The sequence below is a fragment of the Gigantopelta aegis genome, chromosome 3 (assembly GCF_016097555.1).
Source record: "Gigantopelta aegis isolate Gae_Host chromosome 3, Gae_host_genome, whole genome shotgun sequence".
NCBI classification, from domain to species: Eukaryota; Metazoa; Mollusca; class Gastropoda; order Neomphalida; family Peltospiridae; genus Gigantopelta; species Gigantopelta aegis.
The window spans coordinates 48,672,191-48,695,117 of NC_054701.1; the positions used below are offsets into that span (position 1 = coordinate 48,672,191).

At 36.5% G+C, this 22,927-nt stretch overlaps 2 protein-coding genes across 2 annotated transcripts in view; both read left to right on the top strand.

Moving 5' to 3' along the window:
- The window catches only part of LOC121368159 (carbohydrate-responsive element-binding protein-like), a 33,152-nt gene extending 15,439 nt beyond the window's left edge, over window positions 1-17,713 (top strand). Inside the window, exons 8-18 of the mRNA XM_041492770.1 lie at window positions 1,679-2,191; window positions 3,123-3,231; window positions 5,862-6,076; window positions 7,604-7,703; window positions 8,234-8,445; window positions 8,753-8,857; window positions 9,436-9,517; window positions 11,082-11,181; window positions 14,817-14,940; window positions 16,196-16,325; window positions 16,780-17,713. Of these exons, the coding sequence (XP_041348704.1) occupies window positions 1,679-2,191; window positions 3,123-3,231; window positions 5,862-6,076; window positions 7,604-7,703; window positions 8,234-8,445; window positions 8,753-8,857; window positions 9,436-9,517; window positions 11,082-11,181; window positions 14,817-14,940; window positions 16,196-16,325; window positions 16,780-16,904 (1,815 nt within the window). The 3' untranslated portion in view covers window positions 16,905-17,713. The remainder of the gene's footprint in view (window positions 1-1,678; window positions 2,192-3,122; window positions 3,232-5,861; window positions 6,077-7,603; window positions 7,704-8,233; window positions 8,446-8,752; window positions 8,858-9,435; window positions 9,518-11,081; window positions 11,182-14,816; window positions 14,941-16,195; window positions 16,326-16,779) is intronic.
- Window positions 17,714-18,296: 583 nt separating this feature from the next.
- Window positions 18,297-22,512, top strand: LOC121368160 (calponin homology domain-containing protein DDB_G0272472-like). The gene is made up of 2 exons (XM_041492771.1): window positions 18,297-18,976; window positions 19,088-22,512. The coding sequence occupies exons 1-2, from the start codon at window positions 18,966-18,968 to the stop codon at window positions 19,926-19,928; spliced, it is 852 nt and encodes a 283-aa protein (XP_041348705.1). The 5' UTR covers window positions 18,297-18,965; the 3' UTR covers window positions 19,929-22,512.
- Window positions 22,513-22,927: the final 415 nt, after the last annotated feature.

Below are 22,927 nucleotides of genomic sequence, written 5' to 3' on the forward strand. Positions count from 1 at the left end.
ATAACAATAAAAATGGAAAACAAGAGACTGAATTTGGAAGATGGGGAATGGACAAATTGGATTAATTATACTATAGTTTGTTGCTGTTAATTTGGTTTTTGTAACTAGTATAATTTTTCAATGGTATCCATTTTGTTGGGCATATTGTCATTATTCGATGATTATCACAGTTTATTACAATGTGTCTGCAAGGTTATTATCTTTTTTAGGATTTGCTGCCTAACCATATAGTATTTGGCATTGTGAATTTGATGTGAATTATTTTTTATTGCATTTTTTTCTCTCAGTTATCAGATGTTTGTGATAGTTTATACCAAAAATCTATAATAATAGTTTGTAAAAATAATTGTGTCTTTAGCACTGTTTTAACTTACAATATAATTTGTATACTGATCTATATATATAATTCATTTAATTCATTTATTAAATTAATTTTGTTGTTTGACACTTATTAGATAATGTTGTATGCTTGCTGCAGAATATCAAACAAATCGTCTTAGGCTCTTCATTACCTGTTGAAGTGATCACAGTATCAGTAACCTGTATTAAAGTTTAGATTGTTAATGCTTTTAAATTGGCAATACACATTTAATTTATATAATATTAGCATATTTAATTTAGGCCTATCCCACAATTGATTTTATGATTGACTTGTCTGCTACATTTTTTTCTATTCTGTATAAACAGTTAAAATAAATATGTTTTGCTTTTGTAGGTCATGTATAATATGTTTTAATATCTCCATGTGACTAGTGCTTGATCAACACTTACATTTTAGATCAGACAATATGTTTGTTATTTTCTCACGCAAAATGATACTTACACTAAAGCATACATACACATGTGTATGTCAGTTTGAAAAGCACACGTCTTAAAGGTGTAAACCCTAGTTTTAACCTGTGAAAATGGACACTAAGTTTGGTTACAAACCTGTAACACATTTGGATAACGTTACAAGAGAGTGAAACAAGAGTGTGACTTTGAAATGGTGAAATAGTGTTAAAAATAGACTACAACTCAACTCCATAACTGTTATTTCACAGACGCACATGCATTTTTTAAAATATAAAAAATGCATTTTGTGGTATTAGAAACATCCCGGTTGACCAGAAACACTTCAGTTGTACGGAAATGGATTATATAAACAATAAAATACAAGTAATGTTTGATTTCAGTGGTCATAAATGGCTCTAATAGTGAAAAATATGCCTTAGTGTTTAAAAACTAGAGTTTGTCCCTTTAAGTCAAAGGGGCAGGACGTAGCCAAGTGGTAAAGCATTTGCTTGATGCACGTTTGATCTAAGATCGATCCTCGTCGGTGGACCCATTGGGCTATTTCTCGTTCCTACCAGTGCTCCACAACTGATGTAACAAAGGCCGTGGTATCCACAACTGGTGTAATAAAGGCCATGGTATCCACAACTGGTGTAACAAAGGCCGCGGTATGTACTATTCTGTCTTTGGAATGGTGCATATAACACTTGCTACTAATCGAAAAGAGTAGCCTATGAAATGGCAACAGCGTGTTTCCTCTCAATATCTGTGTGGTCCTTAACCATAAGACTGACACCATATAACTGTAAATAAAAAGTGTTTTGAGTGCGTTGTTAAATAAAACATTTCCTTCCTTCCTTTAAGTCAAAAACCATTGAACCTGTGACTGATTTCTTTATTTTAGTCCCAAGTGGACGGTGCTGCTGCAGGTGCTGAACAGCTGGATTTGTCCTCCGACCCAGAAATATCAATACTGTTACCGACATCGCCTTACAGTGTCGATTCAGAACTGTGCACAGTATCTAGTCTTCCGTATGGTTTGGCGGACCCCATCGACACAGGGCAGGACCAACAGCCAGGACTGTCACTCTTACAGTCAGCTCTGCTGGGCAACTCGAAGAGATCTTTTAACCCTGCTGCTCAGAACACTGTTGTGCCACTTGTTGTGAAACCCCCGGTGGATATGGCCAGTGCCGGTCCACCTGTGCAGGTTGTTCCAAGCAACAACGTGGGCCTCAGGACTGATATTGCTCAAACTGCTCAGCTGTCACCATCGCCGCCCACGTACAAACCACCACCTCAACATGCAGGAAAAGTGCCTTCACCTCGTAGCAAGGGCAGACAAGCTACTTCATCAGCCACCTCATCAAATAATCAAGTGTTGACAAAGAGAAGTGATGGATTTGCTGTTCCTACTGTAAGAAATCTTGTTGGGTATTTTTGTGTGTATAATGTCTTTGGTTTGTTGATTTAATGTTGATGGTTTTATTAAGATAAAAAATAGCAGGGCACAGTCAAAATAATTCCATACACAGTGGATTCTTGTCTTGTAAGGGTGATGGACCAAATGCACAAGTATATCCAGCTTAGACAGATGAGGCTATTTCTCATTCCAGCCAGTGCACCACGACTGGTATATCAAAGGTCGTGGTATGTACTATCCTGTGCATATCCTGGGATGGTGCGTATAAAAGATCCTTTGCTACTAATGGTATTTGAGACTTATGTCAAAATTACCAAATGTTTTACACCCAATAGCAGATGATTAATAAATTAATGTGCTCTAGTGGTGTTGTTAAACAAAACAAACTATTAACTTCAGACAGATAACACCCCAGCTATTGTTACTGAATGGAACTGTGATTTACACAGAAATATAGATTGAACAGATGCTGGTCCACTGGAATTTCTTGTGAAACTCCTAAAAATGTTTGTTGTAACTTATATGCAAATGCACACAGCAGTGAAAATGTTTGGTGATTTTTTTATATTTTTTTTGCCATCTGCATTGTCAGAAAACAAAACAAAAAATGTTTCTTTAGTCAGATATGTTTTTTTAAATCAAGCATAGTTGATTTGCCAAACATGTTTTTCACTGTCATGTGCATTTGACTCTTAGTCATCATTTTAGTAACTAGTGTTAATAAGCATTTTGTTTATTGTTTATGCATTTTTTGTAAGACAAAAAAAAAATGAAGTCTGGTGATTTGTTATGATACAGTTTTAAGGTTAATCCTTCATATATATGCCATCTTGCATCTCGGAAGAGATCAGAAGCATTTGTCATTAAATATGTGAATTGTGTGTGGATGACCTCCTGCTCAGTGAACAGTGTTGTTTATTTTCAGGGCAAGCCAGTCCATCCACATCGTAAACACAGAAATATTGCCCCAGCTCCAATAAACACTGCTACTCCATCCAATCAGAACACATTTTTGGCCCAACTTCTTACTAAAGGTAATGTAATAAATCACTCTTATCATTTTTATCAGATGCTGGTTTCTGATATTGTCATTATTATTGTTGTTGTTGTCTGTTTGAAATTCATTAGTTCCAGTGCAAACTTTTGGGGTTAAAAACTAAAGTGCCATAAGGACACTGTGTAGATATAGTGAGCCCAACACTAATCCATCATTTCCTTCCATTTGTCACTAATAAAAGGCAATGATTCATAAATCAGTATGCTCTATTGGTGTCATTAAACAAAACAAACTCTGTCATTAATATCAAAATTTAATTTTGCCAACTCTATTCATTACTGTCATCAATTTAGGACATTTTATTATTATAATTGCTTTTTGTTTTGTTATAAATAGGTATTTCAACAGATTGCTTTTTGTTTTGTTATAAATAGGTATTTCAACAGATTGGTACTGCCTTTCAGTTGATACCTGTTTGTTGATTATGTATTATGAATCAAACTTCAAACTACACAACCTGGAACAACTATAGTTTTATTTCCTGATTTATGGAACTCTTTAAAGCAAATATTAATTACATTACAATCAGACAAATACAAGAGCATTGAACTCAAATGCTATAATGATTAGAGAGTCAGACTTTACTTTTATGAATCGGAACTCCTTTACAAATTGTGCAAGCATAAAAACTTATGGGAGATGATCAATTATTATTTATTAGTTCCCTACCGGTCCAACCAGAGGGGACTATTATGTTTCATCTCTGTCCATCTGTCTTTCCGTCTGTCCCAAATTTGTTTTCTGGATGCTTTTAGCAAAAGGCTTTGAGATATTGAGCTGACATGTTGTGTATAGTTTCATCACATACTGTTACAGACCAAATTTGACTTTCATGGCGATTTACCCATTTTTGATGCAGTTATGGCCCTTGAACTTAGGAGGTGTGAAAATTAGTTTTCCAGACTTTTTTTTCAGATGACCTTTAGATATTATGCTGAAATTTTGTATATAGGCAGAGTTCGACAAATCCACTTTTTTTTTTTGCTTTTTCCTTTTTCTCTCAGCTGAAATTTTGTTTAATAAATTTGATTGTGACGTTTGTCATCGAATAATATCAACAACGCAATCAGTATATAATAATAATCCACTTGAACTAGGTCTGCAAACTGCAGTAACATGCTATCTCTACATCGTCACAGTTACAGCATGCATTGTTTACTTTTCCCTTTCAAGTTTCTGGCACAGGAAATAAGTCTAATGACATGCGTGTTTTGATTGGTTGGACACCTCACGTGGTAGTTAATCTCGCACGTATGTTTTAGGCTAAGAACTTGGAAATCACCAATCGTGATGACAGGTTAATCTCAATCAAGTAAACCCCAGTCATGCTTTGAATTTTAGTGTTTGTTTTATTTACCTATTGTTTTCTAATTTAACACTTAGCTTACATGTGGTTATCGGCAATCAGGAAAACAATTTACTGTAATGGTAACCGCACATGCAATGACTCGGCTTGGCCTATTAGTATTACGTGTAGCGGTTTGGATAATGCGTCACAGTTGCCGATACAAGATAACACCTTTTTTGTCAATTAACACGAGATTAGATGTCACTGTTATATTCTTTTGATATCGGTCTGACGCGGGATAATGCCTTGTATTGGCATCACCGTTCCTGGTGACATAAATAGTAGGCTATAAATGTATAACACACTACCAAATACACTGAACAATCTATTACCGGGTGTGACATTGTCATACCCTCATTTAAATTTAATTAATTTGATAGTGGGTTTAGATCCCAACCATGAGTTTGCTCAATTATTTTTCCCCGGGGGCAAGGCAAAAGCGAAAACGAGACAAGAACGATGGATCACACTTGACAAAAGACCAAACGTACGACACAACAAAACTGAAAGTTACAACATGATTTAAGTGTTTGTTTTATTTTACTGTTATACTCGTAAATGTGTAATGATACAAAAATTATATAAAAATCCAGTTATAATTGATCAGGAATTTGGGCTAGTGCTTTATCTTGGTGGGCTAGTGGTTTTCACAAACCCACTAGCCCTGTGGCTAGTGGCTTTTCAAAGTATTTGTCATACTCTGATATAGGTTTATCACGTACTGTTACAGATCAAGTTTGACTTTCATGATGATTTAATGGAGTTATGGCGCTTGAAATTAGATGTGAAAATTTGTTTTCCGGATTTTTGCAATGCCTGGAGATATCAAGATGAAATTTTGTATATAGTTTTATCATTTGTATATAGCTTTACAGATCAAGTTGAAGTTTCATGGTGATTTACCCACTTTTCAGAGTTATGGCCCTTGAATTTAGGAGATACAAAAAATTGTTGGGCCTGGTAGGAGATATGTATTGCTTTAGCAGTACTCTCAAAATGCTTGTTCCTCATGAGTCCATTTGAATAGAATCCCTGTGGTAGAGCTTTAATATCCTCAAAATAAAAGTGCTGAAACAAATTTTTAAAATTGTCAAATTTGAATAATTAGATATATGTTTATATCTTTCAGGCATTATTAATATGTGATCAATTGGTGTATTAATTTAAGAATTATTTTTTATATACATTTATTGAAAGGGAATTTATTTTGCAATGAATCCATAACAATGAAATATTTATTATGTGGATTATTTGTATAGGTACATATCCAGGAGCTCTGACAAGTGTTAAGAAAGAGCCAGTCACAGCATCACCATGTGGAAACCCAGTAACTACAACTGCCTATCAGCCCATTCTCCCAGCAGATCCCAGCCGGGCCTTTCCCACCTCGACAGCAATTCCAGTCCATCCAGCACAAGCAGGCACCACATTTCCAATCACCATGCCAACCGGGATAGCAATAGATATTTCAAAGGTAACTTGGTTAATGTTAGGAATAATTAATAAGACTTGTTTTTTTATTTATATTTAAGCTAAATTATATGAGATACACACACACACACACACACACACACACACACACACACACACACACACACACACACACACACACACACACACACACACACACACACACTCACACACATACACACACTCATACTCCCACACATGATGGCTGGGTTCATATCCCACTGCTGCCACCAAAATAGTGCGTATACTTTTCACTGGGGAGACTAAGGTGCATAATCAGGCCTTGACCATAACGTTTTTCAGTGGTAGCCCACCAGGTTATAAAATCTGGTACCCCTCAGTAAAAATTGGTAGCTCCATAATTTTAATAAATTAAAATTAAAAAAAATCATTTATTTTATTTAAATATGTTATTTTATGGTTGGGTTTTTGAAAATCATGAGCAAGATACTGTGAAATATACCCTTTTTGTCCCCAAACTGTAATCTAGTATACGGGATACAAAACATAATGGGCCTAATTTACAAAGCCTGTTTTTCATAAACGCAGGTCTTTTAAGCATTGTAAATGTACACAGGCTTTGTCCATTCAACCCAACATTTGTTTCATTGTTTAGGTTAACCCACTCAAACTCTTTGTTCCATGACGACACAAATCCTCTACCCCATTGAGTTTTTTCGTAGGTACTTCTTTTTTCCGACTTTGAACTATTACGATGACAAATAATGTCAATTTTTCTACTTAGTAATACAAACTTTACAACTGGCATCATATATTTATAAGCAATATATTCAGCTCACGCTAAAATATTCTGAAGTTAGTTTTTCTTAGTTTTCAGTTTTTAAGTTGAAACTACAAATCTGCCCCAAACCAGGTTATGGTTCATTCATACTGCTGGCTCACTAAGCAGTCGATCAACTGGAAGCTTTTGTTGTCAAGTAGATTTCCAAGAAACTCCATCTGTTCACACCCACTTTTGTTGTATTTTAACCTTGGCTTTCATCAAAGCATTACTTTGATGTACAAAACTGACATGCTTCAAAAGTTAAACTTGATAATGAGTGAGGCCAGTTTTGTTCCTTGGGGAAAAAATTTTGTTATCTGTATCACACTTTCTGGCCACTGAATTACTTAAAAATTATTTGTATTAGTCCCCTGTGTTAAAAAATCTTACCACTGACAAATGTACTCTTCGATTTCACTAAATCATATTGCGAAATCGCCACCAGGGCCCATGCTTATAAAACTTAAAGTCTAGACTTTAATAAAGTCCAGACTTTAACATAATGCTATTTGAATGGCGTTGCCATGACGTTAAAGTCTGGACTTTATTAAAGTCTAGACTTCAAGGTTTATAAGCACGGGGCCTGTGCAAAAAAAAAAATCTAGTAGCCCGGTGGACTGCCTGATTTAGATATTTGGTAGTCCGAGCAAGAAATCAGTAGCCAAAACACCCAGGGCTACCTCTAAGAATGAGCCCTGGCATTGTCAGGGAATGTGAGGCTCATGTATTGTGTTGTTTGTCTTTCAGGTTGGTACTGATTTCCCCACTAGTATTCTTATTGCTGCTGCAAGCCAGGCTTTAGGCACCAGCACTGTTACCATCAGAGACAACTGCAGCCACAAAATAGGTAAGGCTTGAAGTAACAACAGGTGGCAATTTTTAGATATATAGAAGATTTCCTTGAAAATTATTAAAATGTGGTTATTGGCCAAACGCTAAATGTTACAGCCACTGTGTATAAAAATTTGCAGTTGGCTAATTTGGCCCTGAGGTCATCTCTCTGACTTGGTTTTCAGTGGATGTAACTGAAAATGACACCGTATTATTGATTTAATGACATACCTATGTCAGCTCCTAGGTGATGACCGAGTTGCCACACCCTTACCATCCAATGAAATAGATACAATAGAAATTAATAACTTTGTGACTTATATGTTAATCGGAAACTGATTACTTTATGATACGTAAGTGCAAGTGCCATCAATATGTTTTAGTTGGAAAAGACGTTTACATTTGTTTTAACCCTGGCTTTTTAAGGATATGTGAGAAATAAAATACTACATTCATGTTCGTTAGATACCATTTATCTTTTTTTTTGCTCATTAAATACATTTTAAAGTGCCAGTCAGGCTCATTCCTGTTGTGTTTTTTCCACAGCTCCTGGAAGCAACCTAGTCACCGTGACAACACTGCCAGCTGTTACTCCTCTTTCAGAGGTGTCTGCGAACCCGGTGCAGTTCACGACAACTCCTGCATATATCGGCACAATCTCTACTGCCGAGTCACTGCAGCAGGATGACTCCCCTCAAATATTGAGTGACTCCAACTCCCCCCAGTCCGACGATCCACTGTCTCCGTTAACTGGTCTTGTGAGTTGTCATTATTATTTAGTGGGTATGGGAGGTGGGGGGAATAGTTTTTCTTCAAGTCTAATTTAGTGCCTCACAACTATTGTATGTTGTGCCTTGGTTATGGGAAGTGGCTTTTTGGTAGGAGTTGCCTGTGTGGCAGCTCTAGCTCGCTCTCTCTCTCTCTCTCTCTCTCTGAATAACTTTATATTAGCCATTAAATGTTATTAAAACAGTTATTTTTGTAACTTGTTTTTTTTTACCTGCAGATTTTAGCATGTGGTGTTTAGGTGTTGTAAGAATAATATTGTTAATTAATTATTTTCAGGCTAGTCCAGTAAAGTCAAGTCTCGACCACCCCAAAGAAAAATACCCGGAACATAGACGTGCAGCTCATATTACTGCTGAGCAGAAAAGAAGATGCAATTTGAAGGTGTGTTATACATTCTGAAAAGCAGTTCTGTTTTCTTAACACAGATTGGTAATTTTTAAGTCATTAAAGAGAATGTGTTTCTCATTAAAGAGAATGTGTTTCAGATACAAACAATTTGCATTGAAAACTGTTGAAGCAGCCACCTTGCATAAGAGGCCATTTTACTATTCATCTAGTATGAATATTCTTATGCAGCCAGTTCTAAAAAAAAAAGTGACTGGCTGCACAACACATTAATATAATGTAAATAAAATATGTTGTGTTAAAGTAGGGGGAGTGATGGTGGGGGGATAAATAGGTACTAGACACATATGATTATTTAAATTTGTTACAAAGAAAAGTATGTGTGTTTTTGAAGTTAAAACAATATCCTATATTATGTGGAACGATGCTAAATTCCAAAGTCATCAAGTTAAATTTGAGAAATACTACCGACAACATGAGACAGAATAATGTGGTAACAGACAAATCCTGATTCTACTTTTGTGTTGGTCAAAAAACAAAGTTGTATAGTGTGTTGAGTTCTTGTATATTTGTACTTGAATTATTTTTAAGTTAACGTTTACCTTGTATTTCAGACTGGATTTGACACGTTGCACACATTAATCCCAGCTCTAGCTGCCAACCCCAAAGTTAGCAAAGCCACAATGCTACAAAAAAGTAAGTTTCCTTTTCTTAATCCATTAGTCTGTATCAAACTATAAAACAAACAAACAGTCTTATTTTTTGCAGTATGAATTTGGTTGATGAACTTCTGATATTTAAAAGGAACTGTCAAAATTTTTAACTTGTGAAGTAATTTACCTTGAGATAAAATCTAAATACAGTCAAATCCACTGTTTCATATTGGTTTATAGAATAAATTGGTTATTTGCATATTATATTGCTGCACAGAACCTTTTAGCATTAAACCAGTACAAATTATATTGTATATTCAAATAGCCTTATAAACATGCATGGTGGTTATTTGCATAAGAAAACCCAACAAAGTCTGTAAAATGTTCTTGAGATCTTTACTATTTTACTAGAAGCAATTACAATTGCACGGAGAGGAAAGCTGGATGTTCTTTGTTTAGTAAAAAAAAACAATAATCTTCCAAATTAGTTAAAACAATACTGACAGTGGAATTAATTAACTGACCAACACTTTAAAAAGATGCCATGCAGTAATGGAAAATTCCATTGTTGTTTTTATATGTAAGAAGGAAATGGTTTATTTAACGATGCACTCAACACATTTTATTTACGGTTATATGGCATCAGACATATGGTTAAGGACCACACAGATATTGAGGGAGGAAACCTGCTGTTGCCACTTCATGGGCTACTCTTTTCGATTAGCAGCAAGGGATCTTTTATATACACCATCCCATAGTCAGGATAGCACATACAATGGCCTTTGATGTACCAGTCATGGTGCACTGGCTGGAGTGAGAAATGTTTTTATATGTATTCATGCACTCACTTAGCTTTTGATAAAACTAAAAGATAAACTTGGCACATGGCAATTATGCCCCAGAATAGATTTTAAAAAAACTAATTAAATATGATTAGCTTTTACTGTATTTTGAGTTAAAATTATAATGAATAATTGGATTTACCAATTATTAGCATACATTTTCCCAGCATCAGGGCTGTGCAGTTCAGCAGATTTGACTGTAGAATGTGGGTAAAATCATTTTCATCCTCATATGAAAAAAAGGCAAGATAACGGTTTCTAGTTCTACAAAGAAATTTGTTATGTTTAGATATATCTTTTAAGCACTAACATAAGTCAATCAAACTTCTGTCTCACATATGTACACACAGGGTTAAACAAAAAAGATTATTTAACAGCATTCTCACCATCACTTAGTAATTGTGATAAAATCTACAAAAAGAGAACAACAACACATAACCACATCACTGGCAGGAAGACAAAATAATCTTAAAGGAAGCACTGAGGACATGACTATCCTAGGTTTTTAGACCAAAGCTCTAGACAAGTTGCTGCCTATACCATTAATAATTGAAAATGATTACTGACAAACCAAGAAATTAATATCAGAGAAATCGGTGGTAAGAACCTGTTAAGTGTGAGTTAGATGATTTGCTTTTTTCTTTCTTTTTTAAAAATTCAATTTATTGTGTCCATGACATTGGTGAGTGCAGTGAAGTTCTTTTCATCCGTGTAATGTTTTGTTAGCTCTGTTGTTGTAACATTAAATGAACGAACATCTTACAGCTGCTGATTACTGCAAGAAGCTGCGGTCTGAACGTATGCAGATGCAGAAAGAAGCAGACATCCTCAAACATGAGACCGAATCTCTCAATAATGCTATAAGGTGAATCACCAGTATGAATTTAGTCATAGTAATGTGATTCAGTGTTAAGTTTTTGTTTCTTTTTGTTTGCGATTGTATAAAAAAAAATGTTGGGGGGGGGCTGAGCTTTTTGTGGCACTTACCATCACCTAAGAAATTTGCACCACTTGATGTTGTTGTTGGGGGGGGGGGGGGGTTGTCTTAAAATGTTCTAATAATCGGTTTCAACATACTATACATATTCTTTCAGTTGTGATCTCACATGACTGATTTTTATATGCCCATCTATGATGGGTCATATTATGGTATGGCATTGTCCGTCCGTCCATACCATATCTTGCATACAGGACCATCAAACCTTACATGTAGGAACAACTTGGGATGGCCGTTTTTTGCGTACTATTACTAGGTCACTGTGACCTACTTTTCACAGTCTACTGCACATAACAGTAAATCCTTGTCTGGACCATATCTTGCATACAGGACCATCAAACCCCACATGTAGCAACAACTTGGGATGGCTGTTTGTTGCATACTATTACTAGGTCACTGTGACCTACTTTTTAGTCTACTGCACATAACAGTAATCCTTGTCCAGACCATATCTTGCATACAGATGCATACAGGGCCATCAAACCTCACATGTAGGAACAACTTGGGATAGTGGTGTGTCGCGTTCTATTACTAGGTCATTGTGACCTACTTTTCACAGTTTACTGCACATAACAGTAAATCCTTGTCCGGACCATATCTTGCATACGGGACCATCAAATTTCACATGTAAGAACAACTTGGGATGGCGGTGTGTCACATACTATTACTAGGTCACTGTGACCTACTTTTCACGGTCTACAGCACATAACAGTAAATCCTTGTCTAAATCATATTTTGCATACAAATGCATACATGACCATCAAACCACATGTAGGAACAACTTGGGATGGTGGTTGGTCCAAAACAAACTGTTCATCCATCCCATTGCAAAAATTTCACATAATTAGACCGGTACTTTTGTTCTTGTTTTATTGTCCATTTTTTTGTAAAATGTTATTTTGATTTTGTGATATCAAACATTTTAGATATCACTGTTTTCAAAAACTGTTTGTTTTATGCTCTTCAAGTTAAAATGGAACAATGTTGTAACACATTAGTCATATGTAACAACACAGAATATTAATATTATTAGTCATCTCCAGTGACAACACAGAATGTTGGTAGTCGTGTCCAGTGACCACACACTTTGTCAGTCATGTCCAGTGACAACACAGAATGTTCGTCATGTCCAGTGACCATACACAATGTCAGTAATGTCCAGTGACCACACACAATAGCAGTCATTCCCGTAACAACACACAATGTTAGTTGTGTCCACTAACCACACACAATGTCAGTCGGTGTCCAGTGGTTACACACAGTGTCAGTTATTTCCAATGACAACACATAATGTCAGTCATATCCAGTGACCACACACTATGTCAGTTATGTCCAGTGACCATACACAATGTCAGTCATGTCCAGTGACCACACACTATGTCAGTCATGTCCAGTGACCACACACTATGTCAGTCATGTCCAGTGACCACACACTATGTCAGTCATGTCCAGTGACCACACACTATGTCAGTCATGTCCAGTGACCATATACAATGTCAGTCATGTCCAGTGACCACACACTATGTCAGTCATGTCCAGTGACCACACACTATGTCAGTCATGTCCATTGACCACACACTATGTCAGTCATGTCCAGTGACCACACACAATGTCAGTCATGTCCAGTGACCACACACTATGTCAGTCATGTCCAGTGACCATACACTATGTCAGTCATGTCCAGTGACCACACACAATGTCAGTCATGTCCAGTGACCACACACTATGTCAGTCATGTCCAATGACCACACACAATATCAGTCATTCCAGTAACAACACACTATGTCAGTCATGTCCAGTGACCATACACAATGTCAGTCATGTCCAGTGACCACACACTATGTCAGTCATGTCCAGTGACCACACACTATGTCAGTCATGTCCAGTGACCACACACTATGTCAGTCATGTCCAGTGACCACACACTATGTCAGTCATGTCCAGTGACCATATACAATGTCAGTCATGTCCAGTGACCACACACTATGTCAGTCATGTCCAGTGACCACACACTATGTCAGTCATGTCCATTGACCACACACTATGTCAGTCATGTCCAGTGACCACACACAATGTCAGTCATGTCCAGTGACCACACACTATGTCAGTCATGTCCAGTGACCATACACTATGTCAGTCATGTCCAGTGACCACACACAATGTCAGTCATGTCCAGTGACCACACACTATGTCAGTCATGTCCAATGACCACACACAATATCAGTCATTCCAGTAACAACACACTATGTCAGTCATGTCCAGTGACCATACACAATGTCAGTCATGTCCAGTGACCACACACTATGTCAGTCATGTCCAGTGACCACACACTATGTCAGTCATGTCCAGTGACCACACACTATGTCAGTCATGTTCAGTGACCACACACTATGTCAGTCATGTCCAGTGACCATATACAATGTCAGTCATGTCCAGTGACCACACACTATGTCAGTCATGTCCAGTGACCACACACTATGTCAGTCATGTCCAGTGACCACACACAATGTCAGTCATGTCCAGTGACCACACACTATGTCAGTCATGTCCAGTGACCACACACTATGTCAGTCATGTCCAGTGACCACACACTATGTCAGTCATGTCCAGTGACCACACACTATGTCAGTCATGTCCAATGACCACACACAATATCAGTCATTCCAGTAACAACACACTATGTCAGTCATGTCCAGTGACCATACACAATGTCAGCGTTCGAAATATGCACTTGTCTGTTTGTCCTGACAAGTGAAAATCTATTCGGATAAACAAAATGCACCTTGGTGCTTGTCCTGTGGACAAGTGAAAATATTTTCATGCAGTTTCATTTTAAGAAATCAAAAACATCATCCTTGTACTTGAATAAAATAAACCATTTATTTGGACAAGTGAAAATGTTGGCGGACAAGTAGATTTCTGCTTATTTCTATTACTGACAATGTCAGTCATGTCCAGTGACCACACACAATGTTAGTCATGTTCAGTGACAACACACAATGTTAGTCATATCCAGTGACAACACAATGTCAGTCATGTCCAGTGACCACACACAATGTCAGTCATGTTCAGTGACAACACACAATGTCAGTCATGTTCAGTGACAACACACAACGTTAGTCATATTCAGTGACAACACAATGTCAGTCATGTTCTTTGACAACTCACAATGTTAGTCATGTCCATTGACAGCACAGATTGTTAGTCCAGCAACAACACAGTGTCATATTCAGTGATAACAGAAAATGTTATTCATGTTCAGTGATAACAGAAAATGTTACTTATGTTCAGTGACAACACAGCTGAAGTCATTTCCAGTGACCACAATTTTTTTTTGTCATGTCCAGTGACTAGTTCATGCATTGGTGTATTGTTGTGATGATATTTTTACAGTGTGCTTTGTTGTATGCTTCTCTACTGTTGGGATCAGTATTTTGTTCTGTCCGTTTGCACCAGTGATCGTGTTATGTGGGAACACATTAATATTATGGTATGTGTTTCAGTGTCGTCCAGTCACAGCTGCCTGACACGGGTGTACCCATGACACGACAAAGAGTGGACCACATGAAGGAAATGTTTGAGGAATATGTGAGGAAGAGAACTCTGCAGAATTGGAAATTCTGGATTGTATCCTTTTATCTTTCTTCAGAATTTTTACATCATTACAAGTACAAAATACCTGCAGACAAGCACAAACTCAAATCAACCAGTTAGCTCCATTTTCAGTTTTGATGAACCATTATGAATTATGCGCCAAAATTACCTTCGAGAAATTACTCAACATTTTCTATTTGGCTTTAATCCTACAGGACATTTGCAAATTCAATAGCACCAAAACTAACCCTCACTCGCTACCGATCCTGGTCGGGCTGCTTGTGCTCTCCTTGCACATGTCGGCACTGGCGTTCCTCTCTTCCACCCACCTCAAACCTTTTCCTGTCCTAGAAAGAGGAGCCGACAAAAGTCAACACCTGTGCCTATGACAGGTGTATGCTACGACAGCTTGTTCAGAATGTGCACATTAAAACCTATGACCTGACTTGACCTTCAAGCATTGTTGGTCACCTTCATGGATCCCAGGAGCAGTGGGAATGGTTAAGGGAGGTAAACAGCAATTTTACGGGCAAAAGGTTTGTATACTAATGAAACCAAATTTAATTCACTGGTAGATTAGTTGTGACTATAAAATAGGATCCAATGCAGGATCGAATGTCAGTACTGTGGCATTGATTGCCAGTAACACGATTAACTTCCTGATTCCTGATACTGTGGATGAGGTTGCAGTCAGTATTTGCTATTACTATGTATGTTCTTTTGTTTCTTTCCATCAGTATATATTACACTAATGTCATGAGATGCTTTTAAGATTTATCAAACTAGATCTAAAATTCCATTAACCCTTCCCACTATTGCTCTAAAAAACAATCTTACTGATGTTAAGACAATTATACTTGACCAGTTTGATCGTAAAGAGTATACCATAGCTTGAACTAATTTTGTTACCTACAATTTTGTCTAATAGCCGATGATGAATAAATCAATGTGCTCTAGTTGTGTCATAAAACAAACTTTAACTTAACATACAATTTTGAGAGCTTTTTGCCGAAGACAATTTTGAGCTTTGCTGCAGCATTTTAAACCAGTAACTTTTGTAACTAATAAACACAAAATTAAAACCAAAACAATTCCCTTCAATTAAATGGCAATAATATTTACCCAGAGACAAACAACTGCCATTTGTACAGCCTCTGACATACAGCAATTGCTGTCGTTGCTGCAGTTACGTTCGAGTCCAGTATACATGGAGAGAAAAAAGTTATTAAAATAAGTATTCAGTTAGAGTTTGCTTGATGATATAGACTTATTCCTCAACTGTACCCAGTTTTCTGTTCTCATTGGATCATTGTTTGATTCGTACAACAACTCAGTGTCGACGTCCAGTACTGATGAACTGTGTCGTACTGTCCTCGCTTGGCTTGACCAGAGCTGTTCTCTAGTCGCTCTTAGACCAAGTAAGTTGTGTTCTCTAGTCAGACTTAAACCAATTACGTTGTGTTCTCTCATCATTAGTTGTCTTCAACTTTCTTGTAGGTTAAATTTGTATTTAATTGTCATGTTGCTTAAGTTATGATTTGATGGTTTGACTAAAGTTTTATCGTGAATTTTATACTGGTTAAATTATTTAGTCGATTAAAAAGTATGTTCATTTGTTTTATTGACTACATTGTGGGGGGTTTTCTGTTGTATTGTACAGACTACATATGTGCTAGGATTAGATAACTCACTTGTTACACAAATATAATAAGTTGTTATCTAGGTTAAAAAAAATTGTCTGATATCCGGTTACCTAAGATTTTGAAGAAAAAAAAAAGGTTATTATTTTCACTATTATTTTTTATTTTTAATGTTTGTTTTCGATAACAACTTTCACTTCATTGTCTTATCTGCATTTGTATTCTCTTTTAGTGGTTCTTAATGCCTTGCGTCACCTCAGTACAACTACCAGTATCTTGACAGAGCCAGCAAAAGTTAAGGAGCAAGCCACTGAAGCTGTCACTAAAAACTCAAAAATTCGCCATCGCAGATCATGATACATAAATTAAAAACTTCTTCTTTTTTTTCCCCTAAGTGTTGGCTCCAAGCAGGAGCTATGAGAAGTGAAACTATTTTTTGAGAAAAATGATAAACTGTGATATTATATTCTACAAGTGCTATGGAAGGCCAGTTCTAGTAGTATTGGTTCATAGTGTCATACTTCAGATTGAAAGTACGGCACTTTGGGCCTGCCGGTGACGGAAGGAAAATATTGAAAATAGTTCATGTTACTTGTTTCTAGTTGAAGTGTAAAACAAGTGTTGTGATGTCAGCTGTTACGTATGTTAGAGTTAATGTTGAGAAAAATGTCATAGAAAGAAGTGCAATGAAGCAGGCTGTCTCAATTAAGCAATAAGGTGAATTGCCAAAAGTTGTCAGAAATTTAACTTTTTTTACTTCCAGACTCTTGGGTTTTCAAGAAGTTACTAATTTCTTTTTTGGTTGTTTTGTTTGTTGTTGGGGTTTTTGGAGGAAAGGGATGGGAAATTCCTGAAAATATAATTGTAAATGCTAGAAGCCAAAATGATTTTTATATATAGAAGCTGTGTATATAGTGTCTTTAATTTATATTTTAGAAATATTCAAGCTATAGTCTGTTATTAGCCAAAATGCTTGAGTTTGATTTACAAAATAGGTGTTATGTAACTGCCAATGAATGTATAGACATGTACAAAGCTTGCATTTCAGATGGGTTTTTTTGTTTTTAAGCTATATTACAGTATTCCAGTTTTGAATTTCAGTGTTGTTTAAGGCTTCTGTTGTACAGTTGGCATCACATTTTGTTAATAAATTCATTTTCAGTGCATTTGTCAGATGGTTTGCACTGTTCTATACAATACAGAATTCATTTTTAGTGCATTTGTCGGATGGTTTGTACTGTTCTATACAATATAGAATTCATTTTTAGTGCAGTTTGTCAGATGGTTTGCACTGTTCTATACAATAGAGGGCCCATATTTTTAAAGCTATCTTAGTGCTGTGATATTGTAAAACTGTTGTAGGCTATAGCAAGTGTCGTAGTAATGTCATAGTTTACGATGTCCTAACACTAAGATGGCTTAAAAAATCTGTAGTCTTTAAATATAGGAGCTGGAAGTTTATAATTTTTGCTGTGGCCTTTGCTTTTAAGCATCCATGAATGCTTAAACATTTATTATAATTAAAAACAAAACTATTGTGTGTTAAAAGACTTGTATGTGAAAATAGATTTAACAAAAAATAGTTATAGTTGGATTAAAGTGTTAAACTGTCAGTAGTGGCAGAGTTCTGGGCTTGTAACCTGAAGCAGTCATAAATATTTTGGTGTGACGTGTTTGCCACGACAGCACTTCGACAGTCGTAGAAAAAGTTTAGTAGTATAACCCGAAACACACTTATATTTGGTGTAAATCTAGAGGAACATGACTGTAACTTATGAACTACTTATACACTTATGACATGGGGATTCCCTTGTTTTCACCAATGAGATCCATATAAAATGCTTAAAACACGTACTGACAACAGGAGGGTGGATGTAGTTCAGTGGTAGAGTGCTCGCTTGAGTTCCAATGGATCGACGCAGAATCAGTCGCCCTTGGTGTACTTCAGTCGTTTTCTTTCCAATCAGTGCCCCACAACCGATCTTTCAAAGATTGTAGTATATACTGTCCTATCTATGGGAAAGTGCATATAAAAATCGTGTTCTTACTTTTGAAAGGAGTAATCTGTGGCAGCAGCAGCGGCCCAGCAGGTTGCCCTCACTCTTCCTCCCCCTCTCGCTCTCCGAAGTGTTGAAATAACCACTTTAGACATCAAATAGTAGTAGTTTATCAAATGTGCAGAGGTGCCGTTAAATAAATTACAACTCGCATAATTAACATATAACTTAATGACGGATGCAGAAGCATACAGCAGTTGCGATCAGTGCATTTGTTTTCAAAGATCATCTTCTAACATCGCACACAATTCAGTAATACTTAGCCTATTTAATATAATGATCTAGTTAACATTATGGTTAGCAGGCCGAGTCCTAAGAACTAAAAGAGAACATCTATGGGAGTAAAACCACAAAAACTTTCATGAAGGCAAGGTTACAGCAACAAGCTAGCATTCGACTAAAGTCAAAAACCTTCATGAAGGCAAGGTTACAGCAACAAGCTAGCATTCGACTAGACAAGTCAAAAACCTTCATGAAGGCAAGGTTACAGCAACAAGCTAGCATTCGACTAAAGTCAAAAACCTTCATGAAGGCAAGGTTACAGCAACAAGCTAGCATTCGACTAGACAAGTCAAAAACCTTCATGAAGGCAAGGTTACAACAACAAGCTAGCATTCGACTAAAGTCAAAAACCTTCATGAAGGCAAGGTTACAGCAACAAGCTAGCATTCGACTAAATAAGTCAAAAACCTTCATGAAGGCAAGGTTACAGCAACAAGCTAGCATTCGACTAGACAAGTCAAAAACCTTCATGAAGGCAAGGTTACAGCAACAAGCTAGCATTCGACTAAAGTCAAAAACCTTCATGAAGGCAAGGTTACAGCAACAAGCTAGCATTCGACTAGACAAGTCAAAAACCTTCATGAAGGCAAGGTTACAGCAACAAGCTAGCATTCGACTAGACAAGTCAAAAACCTTCATGAAGGCAAGGTTACAGCAACAAGCTAGCATTCGACTAGACAAGTCAAAAACCTTCATGAAGGCAAGGTTACAACAACAAGCTAGCATTCGACTAAAGTCAAAAACCTTCATGAAGGCAAGGTTACAACAACAAGCTAGCATTCGACTAAACAAGTCAAAAACCTTCATGAAGGCAAGGTTACAGCAACAAGCTAGCATTCGACTAAAGTCAAAAACCTTCATGAAGGCAAGGTTACAGCAACAAGCTAGCATTCGACTAAACAAGTCAAAAACCTTCATGAAGGCAAGGTTACAGCAACAAGCTAGCATTCGACTAAACAAGTCAAAAACCTTCATGAAGGCAAGGTTACAACAACAAGCTAGCATTCGACTAAATAAGTCAAAACAAACTAACTACATGTAGCTCCATCTCAATTTTGGTGAACTGTTCTAAATTATGGGTCCCAAGTTATCTTCATGAGATTACGCAACAGTTCCAAGTTCACTATAATTCCACGGGAAATTTTCAACTTCAACAGCACCAAATCCACCACCCTCGCCCGCTTTCGATCCCGGTCAGGCTGCTTGTGCTCACTTGCACATGCCAGTGCGGCGATCCCCTGTCCCTTCCTAACCCCTTTACTGTTCAGGACGGAGGAGCCGGCGAGAGCCAACACCTGCACCCATGACAGGCATGTGCTACAACAGCTTTTTCTGAATGTGCCCCTTAAATCCTATTATTTCACCTCGTTAGGGTTAGAATCATTCCACCCTTCGCCTTTTTAATCGCACAAACTAATGTTACGTCCATGCTACAACTGGTCTGGGGTAGAACAAAATTTTGTCGTAAATCCGGAAATTTATGCCTGTCCTAAGTGAGGAGTAAAATTACAACTGGTTCAAGTTACACACCTAACTTTTTAGTATTGCTTTCTGACTACCGTAAGCTTAGCAAGCCCTTCCGACTGCTTCGAGTTACAAGCCCCTGGTTCCTTCACATCTTTGAATGTAGAGTAACAGCTTTTTCCTTCAGCTGTTTGAAATTTTCTGATTTGGGTTCCATTACAGGGCATTAACCCTTGTTACTAAGCCATTTAAAATATGTTCTCTTACAGATTTTTACCATTAATTTCACGTTACTTACAACGTCTTGCTTAAATTAATTTCAGTATATATATGTGTTTGTAGAAGCTCAAAATCCATTAGTGACTTTAAGCTGAAATTGCTTGTTCAATATGACACTTAGGTTTTGGAAATGAAGTTGTATGTTTCCTTTTAAAGTTACATTTGGCATAAGTTTTAGATTATTCCAGCTGGCCACTTCAAATTGTCTAGTCAAAATTCCATCTGGTTTTAATACAGTTCATGATTGTGTTCACTGTTCATTTAGACTGGATGCACATTAGAAAGAGACTAATAACTAAAAAAATAAATATTTAAGTTATTTTAATACTTGTTTCTACTTTTAACTTGTAGTTCACTGAATTGTTACTCGGCATTATAAAGCTCTGTCATCCAATCATTGTCGTAAATGTTTATTTTGTTTTTAAATTGGCTTCCATCACAGATGTAAATAGACCATAATTATGTTCATAACAAACGACTTTAAAATGGCATGATCAGAGATGAAGTTTGCTGTGCATTTTTGTTGATAATGTGTATAAATAGCTTTTAAATATTTGTTTGCCAAGCAAAATGATTTGTATGTACATGATCGTAGTTTACCACCGTAAAGGAAATAGGTTTAGAGATGCCAAGTGCCTACATAGTTTACCTGGCTGCAAATAGTTTTAAACACACAAACATGTTACCACTAAGTTGAGTTTTAAAGGAACAGTGTTGTAAGACAGTTGGCTACTTAATATAGTTTTATAAGAACGATTTGACTTTCTTATTAACTGTGAATGATGGATAGTACAGCTGCCGATCAGGATAAGGATGCAACTTATTGTTTTGTGATAAAAGATAAAACCCATTTAGTTCTGGTTTTACAAAATTCTCTGAAAGGCCAGTTTAGACAGAAAGATTATCTGACAAGTTTGTTTTAAGCCAGTTTCAGAAATATGTTATATTCTTTTAGAAAAATTAGTGAAAAGAAATTTATGCATCTTTTTATTAGCCGAAATTTATATTTTGCAAAATGAGTTTTGTCTTTAAGACAAACATGTTGTGTTTAATTATTAAAATTATTTTAAATGAGTAAAGATATCAGATTTTGAAATCCCTGATTTTGATTTAGTAATAGTATGTGCTGTTATCACAAGATAATATCTTTGCTTATTTTAATCTCAGGTGCACGCTTTCATGCGAGATATACTGGTTATGTAAATGTAGTTTCACATGTGGTAATATGTTTATAGATTAAATAGCATTGCATAATTGTTTTGGATTTTTTACATTCAGTTTGGTATATTTTGCTGACTAACATACTTGTTCTTCTTTGAAAGTTGATTTGAATTGTTTGCTTGCAAACTAACAATATTTAGTATGCTTGGTTTGATAGGTAGGTTTGAAATCTGGTATATAGTAAGTGACAAAAGAAATACAAGTAAATACAAATACAAAGTACACATTCCCTGGAAGCTATGATATATGATAATAATTGAAACAGCAGAATGTCTATTATATTATATGTGTATTAACTTTAAATTGCAAAATTTCTGTTTCTGTTTCACATTACCAGACATTTTATGGTCTCTCCTTTACAAAGTAAAACGGTGAGATACAGGTATTACTTTTCTGACAGAGGCAGCAGTGTAAAAATTTTCTTTAAAGTCTTACATTAAGGTTAAGCACTTAATCCGTTTCTCACAAACTACATGGGCAGGAAATAGCCCAGTGGTAAAGTGCTTAGTTGATGCACCGTCGGTATAGGATCAGTCCTGATCAGTGGGCCCATTGTGCTATTTCTCATTCCAGCCAGTGCACCAAGACTGGTATATCAAAGGCCATGGTATGTGCTGTCCTGTCTGTGGGATGGAGCATATAAAAGATGCCTTGCTACTAATGGAGGAATGTAGCAGGTTAACTCTCTAAGACTGTATGTCAGAATTGTTTAACATTCAATAGCCGATGATTAATATATCAAAGGGCCTTAGTGGTGTCGTATAAAAGAAAACAAACTTTTATTTGACTCACAAACTACATGTCCTAGGTCAGTGAAAATTGGTTTATAGCTATATATCTATGGATGTTCATCACAGTGCACCAAAAACCTTTATAGTAGACCAGACGTTTAATTTCACAGAAATTTAATTTATTATATATTATGTCGCATTTCTTTTGTCATTTACCGGCCTCAGTGACGTCGTGGTTAGGCCATCGGTCTACAGGTTGGTAGGTACTGGGTTCGGATCCCAGTCGAGGCATGGGATTTTTAATCCAGATACTGACTCCAAACCCTGAGTGAGTGCTCCGCAAGGC